Source organism: Stenella coeruleoalba (genome assembly GCF_951394435.1).
Source record: "Stenella coeruleoalba genome assembly, chromosome: 3".
Taxonomy (NCBI): Eukaryota; Metazoa; Chordata; class Mammalia; order Artiodactyla; family Delphinidae; genus Stenella; species Stenella coeruleoalba.
In genome coordinates, this window is record NC_137148.1 from 118,547,077 (window position 1) to 118,568,344 (window position 21,268).

The window sequence follows — 21,268 nt, forward strand, 5'->3', positions numbered from 1 at the left end:
TTAAAAAAAACTGAAGTATAGTTGATGTACAATATTATATAAGTTACAGGTGTACAATAAAGTGATTCACAATTTTTAAAGGTTGTAATCCATTTATAGTTATTATAAAATATTGGCTCTATTTCCCATGTTGTACAATATATCCTTATAGCTTATTTTATACATAATAGTTTGTATCTCTTAGTCCCCTACCCCTATATTGTCCCTCCCCCTCCCCTCTCCCCACTGGCAACCACTAGTTTATTCTCTATATCTATGAGTCTGCTTCTTTTCTATTATATTCACTAGTTTGTTGTATATTTTAGATTCCACGTATAAGTGATAGCATATAATTTTTGTCTTTCTCTGACTTATTTTACTTAGGGTAATACCCTCCAAGTCCAACCATGTTGCCACAAATGGCAAAATTTAATTCCTTTTTATGGCTGAGTAATATTCCATTGTGGGTAATATATATATATGTGTGTGTGTGTGTGTATATATATACACACATACACTATGTACATATAGTGTGTGATATATATACATATATATATATGTATATATATCACATCTTTTTTATCCATTCATCTGTTGATGAACACAGGTTCATCAACATATCTTGGCAATTGTAAAATGCTGCTATGAACATTGGGGTGCATGTATCTTTTCTAATTTGTGTTTTTGTTTTTTTCAGATACATATCCAGGAATGGAATTGCTGGGTCCTATGGTAGTTCTATTTTTAGTTTTTTGAGGAATCTCCATACTGTTTTCCACAGTGGCTGCACCAGCTTACATTCCCACCAACAGTGTATGAAGGTTCCCTTTTCTCTCACGATCCTGTTTTTTTCGTGTGTTGCTCCACGTATGTGAATTTATGCCCTTTCAGTCTCGCATAAGTAGCTTTACATTGTTTTCATCCTCTGTGATCAAAATGACAAGGATTCTTCATCTTTAGGGACCACAGATTAATATAGTGAATTAGTCTGTGAGCGCTGGTGTCACGGCCTGCATTGGAATGTCAGTCCTACCACTTATTATCTGTGATCCTGAGCCTCAGTTTCCCAGTCTGGGAAATGGTACCAACCTCATAGGATTAATGGAACAAGGTATTGTATGTTCAGTAAAGTGCTGCATGTCTGGTATTATTCTTATCTATTTTCCTTTTTCTAAGTTAAAAGACTCTGGTAGAAGGAAACTAATTCAACCTCTAGATTTACCACTTTCCTTTCCTCTAAACCCAGCAAGGGCATCAGGATTAGGGAGCAATACCAGGAAGCCCACCTTGCCAAAATATGTGTCCTTGTGAAACTGTGGGGATGGGAGGGGAGAAGGTTGGGGAGGCCACAGTGATAAGTGACAAACCATCCTGGGATGCAGTACTTTCAGTGCTAAAACCTGGACAGTCCTTGGCAACCTGGGTGGTTGGTCACCCTACCATGATGGTAGTAGGTGACAGCATCTGGTAAAGTTGTCCAAGGGAGAGAGAACCAGATTCTGGAGTATTTGAGAAGGGTTTGCTATTCCTTTAATTGCTGTTGGGCAAACCCATTTGGAAACTCATTTCACCTGGGAGGGAACTGGCTGCCAGAAATGAGGCCCACCTGGGGTGCGGGGTGGGGGAGGGGAGATAATTGCCCTGCCCCCAGGAAGCCGGGCCAGGGTAATTCAATATCTTCTAGATTTGAAGGGTGTGCGTGGAGTGAGCGTGCCTTGGCGTGAAGGCTGCGTGCAGTCCTTGCTTTCCAATCCCGGCCGGTTTTCTGCTCTCGTGAAGCCGCCTTTCTTGGCAGAAAGAGGGGTCAGTAGCCCTTAGTGGACGACTAAGTGGACGAGGGTTGGCTCCCGCTTCTGCCCAGGTACCTTCCGATTCTCTGGGTCTCTGTACGAACAGTACCCCCAAGACAGAGGCCGAGGGAGGGGAAAGTGGCCACGCTTAGGCTGCAGGCCAGTGCAGGGGGTGGTCAGTAGTTGGTATTTCCTCTTCCAGCCCTTTCAAAGCATTTTAAAATCGGATTAGCTTTTTGACAAACACTTGAAGGTTTGCTCTCCTCTGAGAGGCTCAAAGGGCTGAGGAAGAGCCTTCATCTGTTTACTTTTCCTTTATGTGGAAACTTACTTGGGCTGTTTCTATAACCAGCTTCCCCTCCCCCAGACTCCCTCCCCGAGGCTTTGGAGCTGGTGGGAACTCACCAGCCACTAGGGCCGTGGCCCTCCCTCCGTGGTTTTCGGGCCTAATGAACTCTCATGCCTTCCAGGATTGCAGCTTTGAGCAGTAGGACTCGGGCGGCTTAGTCTGCCCGGCATTGGCCTTGTAAGTTTGCTGGGAGTGGAGAAGTGAGCTGAGAAGGGCTGGCCTGTGGACTCCATTGCCCTCTTGCAGGGCAGCCAACAGAAGTGGCATCTTTCCTCCCCGGGGGTGGAGAAAGCCAGGAAGACGGCGGTGGGTAGCGGGGGTGATGGCAGGGGGGCAAAGCTGGGCCTGGTTTTAGAGAGCAGAGAGCTGACCCCATCAGGGCTCCCGTTTCTCTCCCTTTTTAATTAGCTCCCTGCTAGGGGGGTCAGGCAATGTGTGTGTTGGGAAGAGCAGGGAGAGAAGACAGGTGATCCGGTGTGTGCATGGATGTACGTAACAGAGAATTCAGGCTGGAGGTGGGTGCTGGAGCTGTGGAAGGGAAGGAGGGCAGGTGGTCAAGATAGACTTCTTTGTTTCATTTTGTTAGTATGTTATATAACAAGTTAAAAGTGCGTATTAAGCCAGAGAAGTATCCCCTGTTATCAGTCTGACCACGGCTAGACGAAATATAGGGTAAGGAAGATTCAGGAATGGCTTCCCAGAGGAGGTGGCAGGTAAACTGAGACCAAGAGACAAGTGGAGGTCGCTAGATTTGTACATTCAACGAAGATTTGGGGAGTGTCTGCTGCGTGTCAGATACTGCTCTAGAAGCTAGAGAGCTGGAGGAGAGCAAAACACATAGAGACCCTGCCCTCATGGAGCTTATAGTTTATAGCCCAGTGGAGGGAGACAGATGAACAGAAAGACCCTATGATGTCGAATGGTGTTAAAGAAACAGTCCTCTGACACCTGTTGAAGTGGTAGGGAAGCCTTGATTGAAGGTGAGTGCAATAGGGAAAAGAGATTGGGTTCAACTCTGAGCATGGCAAAGACAGCTGGGGTTTAGAACCAATCAACAGACTGAGGGGGTCAGTGGATGAGGTAGACATCAAGGGGAGGCGATTCTCGCTAAACCAACTTAACAAGATTCTTGCAGACAGCAGGCCAAGGACTTAGACATCAAAGATGGGTAATGAGGAACTTGATCGGATCTCAAGGGTAGGGGAAGACTTAGCAGGATTCTTTGCTGAAGGCAGGCCAAGGGCAGGACCTCATTGAGAAGAGGGCTCAGAGGAGCCTGTTTAAAGTTTGGTCAAGGAGAGAGCCTTTGTGGGGAAAGGAGCTGTGAATGAAAATAAAGCAGGTGTGGGGTAGAGTGAGGAGAGAGTGATGGGGGTGCTTTTTAGGAGCAAGGCCCCTCTAAGGAGGTAATTTTCAGGCAGAAGTTTATATCTCGTGAGGCAGCCAGAATTTCAAACACCCCAGAAGAAGGTCCTCTGGGTAGCGGAAACAGCAAGTGCAAAGGCCCTGAGGTATGTTTGAGGAATAGCAAGGAGGAGGTAGTTTGTAAGGTCAGAGGAGGGGGTGGGTGAGGGTAGAGCACAAGGGCCTTGGAGGCTGTGATTAGAAGGGGTGAGAGGGCAGGAAGGAAGGAGAATTTGGAGCCAGGGTAAGAGGAAGCCTGCAAGGGGCTCTGGGTTGCACCAGCATAAAAAATGAGTATGTGCCAAGGAGCACGCTTGGGGGTGGGGGAGGGAAGGCAGCAAGGAGTGTTTCTGAAATCCTAGGTGTACAATGTGGGAAAAACAAAGGAGGTGGTGGGGTGTGGGGTCGGGGCGGGCCTGGTGTAGAAGAGAGGAAGGTGAGGCGCCAAACGGGGAGCGGCAGATCAGGGGGATCATTTGCCATCTTCTCAGTCAGGGTTTCTCAATCATTTAAATGAGAGCCTCTATCCTTGCGTAAAAATCGGGCAATTCAGGGAGGAAGGCCTCTTTAATTTCAAGGAGAACTATCGAAGCCGGAAAGAAGGGTGGGTTGAAATAAAGTTGGAACTCGTCTAGTCCCTCCGGCAGCGCTTCTTGTAAATAGCGCCCTCCCAGCATTGGAAAGGCATCAGTAGGGACGTTGCAGCTGCTGGGTAACGTCCTTCCTGTTGAGATGCGCAGGACTTGGCTGCGCGTGTGCACCCGTGTGCCGAGTGCCTGGAAGCGGGGCGTGAGAGCGCAGGTTAAGAAGTTCAGGCCCCCGAGCCCACTCATTTTACCCTCAGGGGCGGCCCCACTTCCTCTGGGGGCCCTGGCTTCCCTTTGGCAGGTCTTCAGCTGAGAAGTCTGCAGAAGTCATTGGCCAGGCTTAGAACAGATCCTTTGTGCCAAATGGGTTGGTGGTGTGGTGTGGAGGGGTGGGAGCTCCTTGACTGAACCAGGATGCCCTTCACGAGCGGTGAGCCCTGCTGAGCACCGGGATTTTGGGGGGAGAGGGAGAAATGGGATTGGGCAGCCAGGGTAGTTTGGCCACATGTGAGTTAAAAAGCAGATGAAAACCCACAGAGTAACCAGACATTCTTCTCTTTGCATGCAAGATCCTGCCCAATGCTGGAAGAGGAAGGAGTATTTTTCTTGCTTTTTAGACATTACATCCTGTGAGGGGAAGATTTGGAACAGATGGGGGCCAGGGGGCCCCATTGTATTTGCTTATTTCCCCCTCCCCTCCTCCCACAACCAGAAGTGTGTTTCTTTCTTTTTCTTTTTCTTTTTTTTTTTTTTTTTGAACCTAGAGAAGTTAACTCAGGGAAAAAAAAGTCCTGTATAGTGGGAAAGTAAGATTATCAGGGGTCAGGGAGAAAAATCCACAAGGTTCCAGAAAGAATTTACTTTACCTTGCAAAGCCTTCTTCTAAGTCCAAAGACAGATAATTAACTCAAAATTTCGTTTTAGGTTTAATGGCTCTTCCAGCGACATCTGCATTTATGAGGGGGGAAAGAAAAAGGATCCCTAACAGATGGAGAAAGAGGCCCTCTGGGTAGAGAAAGGTAAGGAGGGTTTCTGAAATCTTAGGCGCACAATGTGGGAAAAACAAAGTGGGTAGTGTCTTGTGAGAGCTGCTCAAGTGTTGGCATGAGTTCCACCCCCACTTGTGTTCTGCTGGATGGGCTGCCTTAGAGAAGACCGTAGGAGAGGTGATGTAAAGTGGTCTGTGATGTATTTGATTGGCTGCGTGGGGTCCCTGGTAGAGTGATGTCCCTGGCATGGCTGTGGGCAGCTGGACGGCTGGTAGGATGTTTGCCCCCAAACCACAGCTGGTCTTTTATGCTGACGAATGTCCAGAGCAGGATTCTCCTTCTTGGGAACCCGGAAGGGGGCTCTGCCCGTGGGGTCGGATGGCAGTAACTAGTCCGGGTGGACCAGCTGAACTGCCCACTGCTGTTTTATCTGACACCCCCCCACCCGCCGCAGGGAATGTGGGCTGACTGCATGTGAAAAGGAGAGGGCAGGACCGAGAGAGCAGCCTTTGTGTTTTCCTTCTAACTGTCCTTCCTTTCTGGCTCGTTGGAGCCTGTGTTGGGCTGGTTTCTTCCTTCTAGGGAGGGGATTGTGTGCTCCAGGGTCTGGCTGAAGAGACAGATTACCAGCTCAGGTTCCCAGTTGCTATGGAGAGCCACGTCTGGGGGTGGAAGGGGCTAGGAAGTTGGGTTCCTCCTCATCCGGTGAGATACATGCAAGTTTCTGCAAGAAAGACACAGCCTAGAAATCACGTGACAAGAGAGAAATAAGGCCTAGTGCCTAGGTAGGATGGGATCTCCTGTCTTGATTCTGTCTTAACTTCTAGCACTAGACATTATAACTAGATACAGTGCAGCCGGAGCGCTAGGCTGTCCCTCCCTCTGTTGTTAAAATCCCCATAGGCGTTACCTGGTCCTTGGAAAAGATGCTAGAAGCACAGCAGACATTACTTGAGTACCGTTACCTACTGGCCACTGCATTTTGGACTTCAGGGGACATGTCAGTGAATGAAATAAAGGTCCCGCTCCCACAGAACCCAGATGCAAATGTAAGAGTATTTCACTCTGTAGTGACATCACCAGGGTCAGACAAGCATACACGTGAGAGACCAAATGAGTTCATTTAGCTGCAGGAATTGAGCACCTGCTCTTTGGGAGACCCTGTGGATGCCCGCAGTGGAGGACAGGACGCATCCAGACCCCATCTCCTTGGAGCTGCAGTCTGGTTGGGTATATGGACTCGTAAGGGGTTCTTGAGCTACAGGCTGTGAGCAGTGCTGCAGCAGAGAACCTAAAGGGTGCTGTGGGTCCTTCATGCAGATTGGGGGAATTGGGAACACCTTCCCGGAGAAGTGAATTTCAAGTTAATGCACGAGTAAGAAGAGGTAACTATAGTGTTGACTCTTAGTTGGCCCGGGAAGGTCTTCTGGTTCTGACATCATTTGTTTTTTTTTAAGAAAAAATAAATTTATTTTACTTTTATTTATTTTTGGCTGTGCTGGGTCTTCGTTGCTGTGCGCGGGCTTTCTCTAGTTGCGGTGAGCGGGGGCTCCTCTTCATTGTGGTGTGCAGGCTTCTCATCACAGTGGCTTCTCTTGTTGTGAAGCACGGGCTCTAGGCGCACAGGCTTCAGTAGTTGTGGCACGTGGGCTCAGTAGTTGTGGCTCACGGGCTCTAGAGCGCAGGCTCAGTAATTGTGGCGCACGGGCTTAGTTGCTCCGCAGCATGTGGGGTCTTCCTGGACCAGGGATCGAGCCCGTGTCCCCTGCATTGGCAGGCAGATTCTTAACCACTGTGCCACCAGGGGAGTCCTAATGTACCCTCTTTTACTCTGAAAAGTGCTTAATTAAGGTGGTGAATTGCGTGGCACCCTACTGTGTGCCGAGCAGTTCTGTAAGAGCTCCATGATTAGAATCGTGCTGGCTCATAGTTAAGTACTCATAACTGAGCTATTTGCTGGTACCTCAAGTCAAAGACTAACAGTGGCGAGGTGGTGGGTGTGGAGACTGAGTTTGCCCTGGCTCTAACTTGGGGGATACTCTCCAGCAGGACCCAGCCCCCTGAATGTCAGTGTGGAGCAGGCAGATGGTGTGGGAGGTCTGGATTAGACAGTTTGCCATCTCACTTGGGTGAAACCCAAAGGCGCCATCACCTTGCTTTGTTTGAGGCCCTGCTCTTCTCCCACCTCATCCCCAGCCTCTCCCACCCTTGCTGTGCTCCCTGCAGCCGCGGGGCAGCTTGCTGTTCCTCAGACACTCCAAGCTCCTTTAGGTCTCCGGCCTCTGCTCCGGTAGTTCCTTCTGCCCGGAAGGCTCCTCCTCAAGGTAATAGCAAGGTGCATGGCCCTTGCTTGCTGTGAGTCCCTCAGAGCCCCTTTTTCACAATGGCACCACCCCCTCTGCCAGGCAGGCTGCTCTGTTTTTTGTTTTTTTGCGGTACACGGGCCTCTCACTGTTGTGGCCTCTCCCGTTGCGGAGCACAGGCTCCGGACGCGCAGGCTCAGCGGCCATGGCTCATGGGCCCAGCTGCTCCGCGGCATGTGGGATCTTCCCGGACCGGGGCACGAACCCGTGTCCCCTGCATCGGCAGGCGGACTCTCAACCACTGCACCACCAGGGAAGCCCTGTTCTGTATCTTGATTGTGGTGGTGGTCACACAGCTGCGTGCACTCACTAACATTGGTAGAACTCTGCTAAAAAGGGTGAATCTTACTGTAGATAAGTCATACCTCAGTAAACGTGAGTAAAAAAACCACTTTCTCACCTAGATTTTCATTGTAGTATTTGGGCATTTCTTGTGACTGTTGGCTAATAATTCATTTTGACTGGGTGGCAAAGTAACCCCAGCTCGATGGTGTCATCCATGCTTACTGCTGCCAGTGAATACCTGTGCCAAGAAACTAATTTGTTCTTAAAGTGGAAGAGATTTGTGAAGGTGGAACTCTGTTGGTTTCCTTTCCAGCATCTCCCACTTCCTTCTAGGAAGAGAACACCTTTTCCTGTGTGGCTAGAGGGGACTGACCTTTGCCCTGTGTCCCTAGGACTGGGCTGTTGCATGTAGCCAGTTGAGTCCTTCCTGGCACTTCTCTGCCAGAGCTCTTGAGGAAGATGATGTACTTTTGCTGGAATTGGTAGGATGTAAATGTGAGCCTGTTGGTGAATCCTTTTATTTTAAAAATTTCTCCCACCGAAGGCAATTTATTGATTCTGTTGGTGAATATCTTGCTTGCTGAATGGAGAAAGAAAGACAAATAGAGCGCTGATGTTTGAGCACCTAGATCCAGCTGTACCTGAAGTCGAACGTGCACTCTGGACAACCCAGTAACATGAGCTAATGAATTCCACTCTTCTCCACTTAAGCCACGTCGACTTTGGTGGCTTCTATCAATCATAGCTGAGTTCTGGCTCATACGTTGAAAACGAGAAGTTCTTGATCTATGAGGTGAGAGGATAGTAAAAGATTAGACAGTTAACTAAATTAATGAGTTGTGAGAGGAGGTTCTCCTAATTTCTCTGAGCCTTTTTTTTTTTTTTTGCGGTACACGGGCCTCTCACTGTTGTGGCCCCTCCCGTTGTGGAGCACAGGCTCCGGACGCGCAGGCTTAGCGGCCATGGCTCACGGGCCCAGCCGCTCCGCGACATGTGGGATCTTCCCGGACTGGGGCACGAACCCGCATCCCCTGCATCGGCAGGCGGACTCTCAACCACTGCGCCACCAGGGAAGCCCTCTCCGAGCCTTTTTATTATGGAAGCAGGAGCAGGGACAGAGGGTTGAGATGGGGATGAATGAGGGAGATTGAAGGGTCAGTAGACAGGTATACCCCTGGCCAAATGGGGCTGGGGATGCCAGGGCCCCATGCCCTACCAGCTGGGGGTCCCTGGCTGGCTGAAGAGGGTCTGGAGTCAGTGGGATTGGAGAGAGCTGGACTGTAAGCCCGCTCTGGGCTCCTGCCCTCAATTCCTGAGCCTTGCTTTCCTTCTCATAAACCCGGGGTGCTGCCTGCCTGCCTGCTTGCCCTCCTCAGGGTTTGTGAGAGAGGCTCTAAGGAGTTGACAGTCTCTGAAACAATCATGAAAACCATTGACACTCTGTGGCTTCATTTGGTTAAAGGTAGGAGGCTGGACGAGACGAGGACTAGACAGACCCTCGGTGTCTGAGGGACTTGGGCTGTGATCTACCTTCTTTGCGTGAATTGTGGATGACAGATCTTTGGTGAAAGGAGGGCGAGAGGAAGCATGAAAGTAGGGCCCAGGGACTGAGAGTTCCTTAGGGGTCGGCGATGTGCTTGAGGAAGTTTTCTGAAGGGTGTGCTGAGCAAGGGGCCTGTGGCAGTTTTTCTGGCTGGAGTTGTTTAATGCCTTTTACGTATTAGAAAGAAGGAAAGACGTCTTTTCTCCTTTCTGTCTTTTAAAAAATGATATACAGTTTTTCCAAATACAAAAGGATTGCTTATTTGTTTAAGGATTTTGAAAATACAGAAAAGTAAACATGAGGAAATAATACCTCCTATGGTCATGCTACTTCTAGAGATAACACTGGTAATACTTTTTTTAACAAATACATTTATTTATTTATTTTTGGCTGCATTGGGTCTTTGTTGCTGCATGCGGGCTCTTCACTAGTTGCGGCAAACGGGAGGCTACTCTTCATTGGGGAGCCGTGGCTTCTCTTTGTTGCGGAGCACGGGCTCTAGGTGAGTTGTGGCATGTGGGCTTAGTAGTTGTGGCTTGTGGGCTCTAGAGCGCAGGCTCAGTGGTTGTGGTGCATGGGCTTAGCTGCTCCGTGGCTTGTGGGATCTTCCCGGACCAGGGCTCGAACCCGTATCCCCTACATTGGCAGGTGGATTCTTATCCACTGCGCCACCAGGGAAGTCCCCAACCCTGGTAATACTTTTGTATTCCCTTCTAGTACTTTATTTGTGTGCCTACGTGTATTAGTGATGGCTTATATGCAAATTTTGATTCTACTGTCTATATAGCTTTAGAATTTGTTTTTCACTTAATAGGTAACATAAACATTTTCCTATATCTTTGTGTTTTTGTAGCCTGATTTTTTAGTTTAGTTGTATTTCACCATATAGATGTATCTCTTACTGGACAGAAGGTCATTTCCCATTTTTTAGGATTATAAAATATTGTGGTTAAATCTTTAGATGTATTTTTTTGTCCACATCCTTGAATAATTTTGTAGGACAGAGCTTTAGAAGTGGGATTATTAGGTCACATGGGCTGTCCACTTAAGAATTTCTGTCCTCCTCTGGCCAGGTTGCCCCTGGTTAAGTCAGGCCACCTTGCCGTCTACTGGCGATGCACCAGGGTTCAGATTCCTCTGATCCCTGGCCCTTGCTGGGTATTACTGGGTTTTTAGGAACTTGCTAATTGATATGTGGGAAAAGCTTTCTCGTTTTTATTTTAATTATGCCCTTTTCTGGTTACCAGTAAGGCTGCCCATTTTTTTTCCCCATAGAATTAAGTTATTTGTATGTTTTTGTGAATTGCTCTTCACGCCCTTCATTCATTTTCCAGTTGCGGTACTTGTATTTTTCTTACTGATTTATAATGACTCTGCTTACAGTGAGAGTGTTATCCCTTTGTGGGGATTGATACATTTTTCAGAGTGCAATGAGATATCTTAATAATGGATCTTTTATCCAGGTCAAGGCAGAAGTCTTGATTCTGGCGGTGGTGATGGTGGAATCTGATGATGTCCACCCGCTTCCCTGCACACAAACCCAGAAATAGAGTATCTTTTTTTTTTTTTTTTTTGCGGTTTGCGGGCCTCTCACTGCCGTGGCCTCTCCCGTTGCGGAGCACAGGCTCCGGACGCGCAGGCTCAGCGGCCATGGCCCACGGGCCCAGCCGCTCCGCGGCATGCGGGATCCTCCCGGACCGGGGCACGAACCCGCGTCCCCTGCCCCGGCAGGCGGACCCCCAACCACTGCGCCACCAGGGAAGCCCAGAAATAGAGTATCTTATAATGTCTTAGAGTGCAGCTGGGCTGTTACCTTTATTTCAAAGACTGTTACCCTTAGCCTGGAAAGGGGTAACTGGCCCAACCCCACAGAGCCGGCTACAGGCAGAGCAGGGGCTCTGCACGTGCTCAGATGACCGCTTTGCATCGCCTGGGAGGTCTACGTCTCGAAGGCTTCCAGACCCTCCTCCCTGGAGGCTTTGGGGCCTAGATGATGCGTATTTTTATACTAGCCACTCTACTAGAAAACAAAATCTGTTCAAAGCCGTGTTACAGGTTTTCCCAGAACTTCTAGCTTTTCAGAATCCACCTGCTTCCCTTGCCCCCAGCAGTTACCATTTGAATTTCTCAATCTGCAGCTTCCTTTGTAACCACGCGTTCACTGGGTCCAAAGGGACCTTTCCCCCAAGGGATTTGGTTTCCTGGGTCGGGGCTGGGCAGGTGGAGCCCTTCCACTGACTTGGGGCAGCCCCCCTAAGAGCACTCCCCCTCCTGGCATGCCTCCCCCTCCAGGCGTTTCTGCAGGTCCCAGAGGGATGTGGACTCTCTTTCCCTCTCTCTCAAAGGTTCTTTCATTTAAATATGTGCATACATTTTTCTCCTGCCGCTCCCCCCGCCCCCCCCCCCACAAAAGAATGAAGTTAGAGGCTTCGTTTGCTAAATTTAGCTCCTGCTGACGCACCATCCCTCCCGCTAGCAGTCTCCTCCTGTCTCAGTGTTTCTCTCAGCCTCGCTTGGGGTAGATGAACACCATCACATCCTACATAATGTTTAGCTCTGAGGCATTTCCAGATGGGAAATAACATTTCAGTGTTTTCGTGTTCTCTGCGTGAATAGATGGTTGAGAAGTGGGGGGCTGGCAGCCAGCCTGTTAGAAGCAAAGATCCACAGGGCGGTGGCAGGAGAACCAGTGCAGTGGTTGTTAGAGGTTTGCTCGTGCTGGGCAGGGGAGAGAGGTGGCTCTCAGGAGATCCGGGATGGGATTTGACTGGGACGTGACTGGAGACTTTTCAGGGAGGGGAGGCCCTCCTACTTGAAGCAAGCCTTAGGGCGGTTAAAGAAAAAATTATTCTGACACTCCTTAAAATGATAAGGAAGATTCTATTCAGGGCTATTGCAATAGGGGTACTGCAGTAGTGGGGAGAGATGGGGCTCAACTCTGAATACAAAGACAGGTGGGGATTTACCCCCAAGGAACAGGGTGAGGGCCTCAGTGGATGGAAAATTACTAAGAGGTGACATCAAGGGTAGGGGATTCTTGCTAAACTGATCTAACAGGATTCTTGCTAAAGGCAGGCCAAGGACTTGAGACATCAAAGGTAGGGGATTCTCTCTAAACTGACTTAGCAGGATTCTTGCTAAGACTGGGCTGTGCAGGCCTGGCAAGGAAGGCCAAGGTCAAGGCCTCACTGAGAACAGGGCTTGGGGCTCAGAGAAGCCTAACGCCAGTTTGGTCAAGGAGAGAGTCTTTGTCAGTCTGTCCTCTTGTTCAAGGACAGAGGAGACATTTCTCCTTTTAAACAATGTAAGTTCATGTCACGTTCAGTCACCTTTTGTTCATTAAGGACTCGCTGAACCATCTGTTGGACGTGGCAGTGGAGGATGTTTGCTGGATGGTGTGAACTATCAGGCATTTAAATGAGAGAGTTCATGACCTGTCGTGGGGATGAGTCTTTTGAAGTTTTTATCACATCGTAGTCTAGCTTCAGCTTGCAAGGCTTCTTCAGATCTTGGCGGGAAAGGTCAGTCACGACCAGCCTGTACTTCCAATAAGGAACTGGGCAGTCAGGTTGTGGTGCTCAGTGAATCCACGGCAGGAGGGTGGGAGAAAATGGGAAACTAGAAGAGTAGAGAATTCGGTAAGGTCAGAAAATGTGCAGGATGGCAGAATCCAATACAATTTACAGGGAGGTAACAAAGTAAAAGGTAAAGTGTAATTTACCAAGAGGGGAAAAGCAGCTCAAAGACAATGAACAGGACCAGAATTGGATACCCATAAGGCCGTGCTGTAGTTTTTTATTGAAACATAACGTTTCTCTCTCCAGTGTCCAGTGTTGGTCACTGAGTGGGTGTGTTAATGTCCACATGGAAGTGGCCTGGGGTCAGGCAGGCTGGGGGACGGGGGGGGGGGGGTGTCAAATCCCTGAACCAGCTGTGAGATGTCAAGCAAATTGGTTGCCTTTCTAGTGTCTGTTTCCTGGGTTAGGAAATAGCATGCAATCATGAGCTAACATTTATTGAGCGTTTCTCATGGGTCAGGTGCTGCTATAAGCATTTAACATGCTTCACCTCTTTGAATAATTATTGGGTGCAGGTGAATGATCATCTCTTCTACAGGAAAGTAAACCAAGGCTTTAGTAAATCACGTTAACTTGTCCACAGATGATGCTGATGTGCAAGGAGAGATGGGTGCTCGTGTATTTAAAGTGAATTGGGCACTTACTAGGTGCTGGCAGAGCGCCTGTCTTCTGCCTTCTGGGGGCGGCTCTCCTGTGAAGGACAGGGAGACTCCGACCCAGCCCTTGGTGGCGACCGGGCAGGACCCAGCTGGGGGAAGTGGCAGGGCAGCTGCAGCCACTTGAGGCTTGCCCAGAACCGCTTCTTACTGGCTGTGTGGGCCTGGCTGCGTACCTGCGGGCCTGTGTCTCCATTGCTCTTCGCACCTCTGGGGTGGGCATCTCCCACCCTACCGTGCAGATGAAATCAAGATTCTCAGAGGGTGACTACCTGCCCAAACACACAAGAAGTGGCAAGGCAGGGATTTGAGTCCATGTCTGTCTGGCCCAGAGCCCTTGCTCTCTGCTCTGCTGTGCACTGTCAGTGACGAAGGAGGCTGACCCAGGCTAGGGGAGAACCCGTATGGGCAGTGTGGAGGCACTGGGGAAATAGTGGGTAATGGCATGGCCTTTGAAATCAGACCGGGGTTCAGAGTCCTAGCTCTGCGACTTCTTAGCCGTGTGAGCATGAAAAGTGAGTTAACCTCTCTGACACTTGGTTCCCCCTCTAAAATGAGGTGGTCATAACTACGAAGGAGGTTGTGGGGAGGACATGAGAGAAAGTCTGTACATAAGCATCCAGTAAATGGTGGCTGCTGTGGTTATGTGGGGCTTGCTGAGCCCTATTTGATCCTTAGGGAGGGCAGACTCTGGAAGGCAAGCCTCTCAGATGTAGGAGAGGCCTTGGGCTTTCCTTACTTGTCTTGGGATGTGTCCCTGGGAGCCATATATCAGAAATATAGCCACTAAAATTTGGAACGATGATGGGGGAGACTGGGTCTGGGTACGGTACCCCCAGATCTTTCCAACTCCACTCTTCCTGGTGATGGTCCAACAGGAGAGGCCGGTAGGATGTGGTGAGGATTAAATACTCACGTACATGACACTCTTAGCCTCATGCTTCACGTGTGGGGAGTCCCCCAACTTCTAACTGTGGCTCGTTAACTTGTTGACTCCAGCAGTGTTTTAGGTTCAGAGGTCACAGTGATGAACAAAACAAAGTCCCCACCCTCACGGAGGTCACATTCTAGCGGAGAAGATGGATAATAAACACGTAGGCAAGTAGATTTGAATGCAATATTGGGGAGTGCAGAACAATACAGCAGTGTAAGGGGACAGAAGTCTTTTGGGGTGACCAGGAAGGTGACATGTGAGCAGAGACCCTAATGAAGCGAGGGCACCAATCATGGGTATGCTGGGGGGCTCATCCCAGGCAGAGGCCCCGAGGTGGGGCTGAACCTGATACAGAGCGAAGGCCCATAGGAGTGTGGGTGGGGGAGGGGTAGGTGGGAAATGAGGCCAGGGTGGAAGCTACCAGATGTCATCAGGCCTTAAATGATTTTAATACGTTTTAAACAATCATTATTTCCAGATTTCCCCAGGCAGGTTTAGCTCTCCTTCCCCGTCTGCATTGTGTGTGCGCACAGCCATTGCAGCAGTGGTCACAGGGGGTTGGCTGTTTGACCCCCACCCTGTGAGCCCTTTAGGCCAGGGACCATTGTCTGTTTTGCTTATACCTAGCACGAAGTACATGCTTCACACATTTAAAAATGAATTTGAGTGATAATGGGTCCTGTTTTTCAGGGGGTTTATGTGTGCCAGTCATGATGGTAAGAACTTACATATTTCATCATCCCATTAAGTCTTTCCAGTAGCTTCTCCCCGGGGTGTTGTCCTCATTTTATTTTATTTTTTTCAATTTATTTTTTTTAAATTGCCTTCTTTTTAAAAATTAATTCACTTATTTTTGGCTGTGCTGGGTCTTCGTTGCTGCGCGCCTGCTTTCTCTAGTTGCGGCGAGCAGGAGCTACTCTTCGTTGCAGTGCGCGGGCTTCTCATTGCGGTGGCTTCTCTTGTTGCAGAGCACGAGCTCTAGGTGCGCGGGCTCAGTAGTTGTGGCCTGCAGGTCCTAGAGCATGCAGGCGTCAGTAGTTGTGGCTCAGTAGCTGTGGGCTTGTGGGCTCAGTAGTTGTGGTGTACGGGCTTAGTTGCTCTGTGGCATGTGGGATCATCCTGGACCAGGGATCAAACCTGTGTCCCCTGCATTAGCAGGCAGATTCTTAACCACTGGACCACCAGGGAAGTCCCATGTCCCCATTTTATAGGTAAGGAAATAAGCTCCAAGGCTGGCCTGTGTCCCAAGGAAACACACCTAGGAATCTGCGGAGCTGGGATTTGAAGCCAGGACTGTGTTGAAGTAGCCATGCTTTCAGCTATGACAAAGCCAGGAGCAGTTGTGGTTTCTCCCCTTACCAGGGTTGTGGTGTGCACTGCCGTGGGTCCTGGCATCCCTCGGTGTTCTCGGTCCCTAAGGGGTCACTTTGCATCCCTGTGTGCCTGTGGCATCCTGTGGGGCCGTCCCTTAGCCCTCCTCGCTGCTTCATAATCCACAAATGGAAAAGTGGCACTTAGAGCAAATTTATTCAGGTGGGAGCTGCGTAAGACGTGAAAGTAAGGCTTTTGAGCTGCTGCACGTAAACTGGAGTTTAAGTGAAAAGCTTTTTATTTGGTTTCGGAGCCAGACTTCGAGCAGCCAGTGGGGCCGTGTGGTCTGGAAGCCTGCATTACAGGCAGTGGGTCGGAACGGGGGCACTTTGATGGCGAGGAGGGCGAATGGCTCTGCTGCAGCTGGACCAGCCAAGAGGCCAGGATGTCAATAAACGGGACACAGAAAGCCTTTTCCGAAAAGATGGAAGGCGGGGAGGAGAGGAAAGACCGTGCCTCGCTCCTGGCGTATTTGAGAAGGAACATGCTTGAGGTAACACATGTTGGCAGCTTTTATAGCTTCCTCCCACTAATGTGCTGGGCAGGCCCAGAACAGGCCGATGTTTTATTTTCATGTAACGAAACCCGGTGGATCAGAGGCAGCTCTCCAGCAGCGGCTCGCCTGGGGCCCTGCCCGTGGAGGGAGGCGGGTCCAGGGCAGTGAGACGACCCCGCCCCACCCCCACGCCCCGCCACTGCCTGCTGCCCCTGCGGGACTCAGGGAGGTGGGGGCGGGATGCGGGGCGGGATGCCCGGCCGCCTCTGGATGTTGGCTTGGCTTGTCGTGGTCCTTCAGTGTGGTCCCCTATGGCCAGTACCGCTGAGGGAAGTGGTGGCGTTGTGAGAAGGTAGCCGTTCTGGAAGGCAGGCAAGTGCTGGTCGACGCTGAGTGTTGAGGGTTAGGACCTGCGTAGGAACCCTAGCGCCGGGAACCTACAGAATGTTCTTTGTGCCTCTGGTTGCTGCTTGCCAAGGCCCTTTCCATGACTAGATGTAACTTGCATTCATAATCTCCTCTCTTTGGTAATATGTACATATGTGTGTGAGGTATATTTGGACATGGGATTACGTGTGTGGGTAGAAATACATCTCCATTATGTTTTTGACCCACATGGGTGTGTTCTGCAACATTTTTGAGAGCCGTGTGCTTGGGGACACTCCCGACTAGCTACTTTGAGACACTAACAAAACTCAGACTCCCCTTGGATGAGGGTAGGATCTGCTGTTTTGTTTTTGTTACAGACTCTTTCTCCAAGTTTTTTGTAAAGCATTTTTTAACCTAAGAACTTTAGATTTATTTTTAACCTGTATTAATTGTGGGAAAATGAGAATATCAGCAAAAATAAGCTAAAAGTCTTATCATTCAGTGTTATATATAAAACAGCTAAAGAACAAGGGAGTACTGTATAGCACAGGGAAATATCAATATATTAACTATCTTGTAATAACCTATAATGGAAACGAATCTGAAAAAGAATAGATAGATCTATGTATAACTGAATCACTTGGCCGTATACCTGAAACACTGTAAATCAACTATACTTCCATTTAAAAAAAAAATCCTATTATTCAGGATGATGACTGCTGCCGCTTTTGGTGTTTGTATGTGCTTCCAGATGCTTTCCTAATGACTATAAATTAATGTGAAATAAAATCTAATTGATGATGGCTAACACTTGAACGTTATTATTTGCCAGCACTTTACATGTGTGCACTGATTTAATCACTCAACAATCCAATGGTTGGTTTTATGATTAAACCTATTGTACAGATGAAAAAGCTGAGGCCCAGAATGGTTAAATACCTTGCTTAAGATACTAAGCTGAGATTTGAACCCAGGCAACCTGGTTCCATAGCCTATGCTTTTAGCTACTCACTACAGTATCTTTAAAAAGAATAGGGTAAAACTGTCCATACTGACTTGTAACCTGCTTTTTTTCGCTTAACATATTATGAACCCATTTTTGTGTCAGTAGTCTTACATCTAGAGCATTATTCAAAATGGCTGTGGTGTGATCTATACATGCTGAAAATGAAATTCTGGTTTCCTCTGTGGCCATCTTGGGTAATAATTACTACTGCATTAAAAAACAGCAAACATTGAGGCTCTGAGCCTGGTGCTATGCTAAGAGCTGTATACATATTATCTAATTTAATCTTCATCGTAACTAGGGGTTCTGGCAGAATAACAAGTTAGGGAGGATCGGGGTAGACTTTCCAGGGTATCTCATTTACATAAAACCTCAAATTTAGATTTTTGACTTTATTTTCAAATAACATTATAGATGTAGTAATATTTTTGTGTGTGTTAATTTTTTTTTTTTTTTTTTTGCGGTACGCGGGCCTCTCACTGTTGTGGCCTCTCCCGTTGCGGAGCACGGGCTCCGGACGCGCAGGCTCAGCGGCCATGGCTCACGGGCCCAGCTGCTCTGCGGCATGTGGGATCCTCCTGGACCGGGGCACGAACCTGTGTCCCCTGCATCGGCAGGCGGACTCTCAACCACTGCGCCACCAGGGAAGCCCCTGTGTGTGTTAATTTTTAAAACAACTTGTTATTTTGAAATAGTTTGACTCAGAGGAGGTTGCAGAATAGTACAGAGAATTGCTGTGTACCCTTCTCCTTGCTTCCCCCAATAATACCTTCTGTAACCATAGTAGACTGTCAAAACCGGAAAATTGACTTTCCTATTAGGTCAGGTTCTACATTTGTTATTAATGTTAAAATTTTTTTAAAAATAAATACTTAAAATGCATCATACCTGATAACCTAGTTCAGTACTTTTTGTTAAATATAGAATCTCCAGGTGGAGAGGCTTGAGTTTCTCTCCTGCCTCAGAAAGGTGAGCACTGTTATTAGCTCGACTCAACAGGTAATGGGTGGAAGTCGCGAGGTTCAGTCACTTGAATGAGGTCACACAGCTATAGTGAGCTTCAGAGCTGGGACTTAAGCCCTCCGATTCTAAGATCCACACTGAGCCCCCATACTCCCCAGCATCTCTCCTGGTTTGTTGCCGTTCAGGGTGAGGCTCTGAGTATAAGTAGGTGTGTGTTTATATGCATCCATGCGTGTGCGTGCACACACACGGGTACGCACCACAGACGTTGCCCCGCACTCCAGAGCTGGAGCCGGAGAGGACCTGGAGTGGGGCGTTTAGCCTCACTCCTCACTTAACAGAGCAGTAAGGCTGGCACAGGGGCGCATCTACTGTGTCCTGTGTTGGCCCATCCCCTAGGGTTACAGGCCGAATTCTCCCATAAACCCTCTCATTTTCTAGGTTACCTTTTGCAGCTCTCCTCGGGTTGCTGGTTTCCGCGTTTGCTGGCTTCCAGCCGCCTGGCTCTCCGTGGGCTCCACTCCTTTCTGGAAGTGCCAGGGGAGCCTGGGCGGTCAGGGGCTGAGCCTCCTGGGTTTCTCCACCCTCCCGTTGCTTCTGCCATCCACCCACCCCGTGCCTCTCAGCCAGCGGCCGGGACTGCAGTAAAGAGAAAAAGCCATTTGTGTAGGGAAGAGACCCAGGAAATCACATTTTGCTGAAGTCCTGTCAGTAGGAAGAGATGGTCACCCGCACCCCCGTCAGGCCCTCTCTTTACTGCCTTCTCTTCCACCTGCATTCAGAGCTTTAGCTGCCTTTTAGGTGACTTTTGTCACACCCAGAACAGACAAAAGCCACCCCCTTCCCCTGCCTTCCCAGCCACAGTCATGGCCTGTCAGCAAAAGCAAGGCTGACGTGTGGGATTGAACACCTGTGTTTCTTGGAGAAATCAGGGTGCCCTCTAGTTGACCTCTGAATCAGCTCTGCCCAGACCATTACTGGATTTTGCGCATGGAGCCGTGGAAGTGCAGAGCCGGTTTGTTCCAGACCCTCACCCCCCCCACTTCAGGAATCCCACATGTGCCTGCCACTCTCAGCTGACCTGTCCATTGTGTGTGCGTGTAGGTGTGGAAGAGCGTCTGGTGGCCTACATGGACCTCCTGAGCGGCTGGGACCAAACCCTTGCTTGCCGAAGCTTCTGACCGCTCTCGGTGGAAGACAGATCCCAGTCCAGGGGCTGCACCTGGCAGGGCCAGGGTGGAGGGTGGTAACTTAGAGGAGTGCCGTCTGAGACAGCGGCGAGAGCTGGTCTGCCAGTTAAGTGAGGGTTGCTAAAGGGCATCGCCACCCTAACCTCATTCTGTGCTGAGTCCCGTCCCTTGCTGTCCTCTGAGGCACGCAGAGAGATGGGATTTCCTCACTGGAAGCCTCTCCAGGCTGAGAGGACGGAAGGGAGAGGGGATTAACTTGCTCTCCCCTTGGATCTGCATTTCCTTAGCTCCACAAAGCCCAGTCTGAGGTTGAGACCTCTGGTATGCAGGGGTGAACAGCTACCTTCCCTAAACCTAGGGGCGAGCTACCGGGAGAACATTCCAGGCCAACAGGTGACAGGTGCCTGCCAAAGAGGTTTCTTTCTGAAGAGCAGCTAAATGAGGGAAATAGCAGGAGTTCAGCTGCCCTAGTTTTTCAAGTAGTTTGCAGCATTTTAGTATTCACTCATTCTTCCAACCTTGGACCATGCAATATATAATACAAACATGAGTAAGACTCAGTCTCTGCCCTCAGGGATGGTCCATGGTCCGGTCGCATCAGCAGCCCCAGGGAACCTGATAGAAACAGGTTCATCCCAAGTCTCATCCCAACTTGACTGTATTAGTTTGCTTTATCACAGGCTTATATTGTCCCAAGAGCCCCCTGTGTGTCACATGCCCATTCGAGCCCACATGTTCTGCCCCTGCCTTATTCCTTCACCTGTGACAGACAGCTCGTCTGTCGAAGGATTTTTTTCACTACTTACATATTTGAGTTGCCACAGGTGGTAAAGTCTCTTTGTCATCCCTGTTGAAAAAGGAGAGAATTCACTAAAAACTAATTAGAATGCAGTGTGATAATTGCACTAAGTGAGGTACAGGCTGCGGGCAGCTAGAGGAAGGTCCAGCCCTTTCTGTGGGGAGTTAGGTATTACATTATGCCCCCCCAAAATATCAGGGAGTCTTAACCCCCAGTACCTCAGAATGTGACCTCACTTGGAAGTAGAGTCATTGCAAATGTAACTGGTTAAGATGAGGTCATTCTATAAAATAGATAGCTAATAAGGACCTACTGTATAGCACAGGGAACTCTGCTCCATACTCTGTAATGGCCTATATGGGAAAAGAATCTAAAAAAGAGTGGATATATGTGTATGTATAACTGATTCACCTTGCTGTACACCTGAAACTAACACAACATTGTAAATCAACTATACCCCAATAAAAATTAAAAAAGAGAAAAAGAAGATGAGATCATATTGGAGTAGGGTGGGCCCCTAATCCCATGTGACTAGTGTCCTTAGAAGAAGAGGAAATGGAGAGGCAGTAAGAAGGCCACGTGAAGATGGGGGCAGAGATAGGAGTTATCTAGCTGCA

At 49.0% G+C, this 21,268-nt stretch overlaps 1 protein-coding gene across 6 annotated transcripts in view; it reads left to right on the forward strand.

The window, feature by feature from the left end:
* The window catches only part of LOC307183733 (uncharacterized protein), a 355,278-nt gene that overhangs the window by 45,677 nt on the left and 288,333 nt on the right, over positions 1–21,268 (forward strand). For 2 of the 6 annotated variants that reach the window (XR_013827575.1, XM_079916672.1), the window contains exons 5-6: positions 677–1,840; positions 5,034–5,128. Coding sequence is in view for 4 of the 6 variants with exons in the window: in XM_079916672.1 (XP_079772798.1) it covers positions 5,098–5,128 (31 nt within the window). In the remaining 2 variants the exon portion in view is untranslated. Of the gene's footprint in view, positions 1–676; positions 2,296–5,033; positions 5,129–21,268 lie in introns of all 6 variants that reach the window. The other 4 variants (XR_013827576.1, XM_079916673.1, XM_079916674.1 and 1 more) reach the window with 4 other exon arrangements.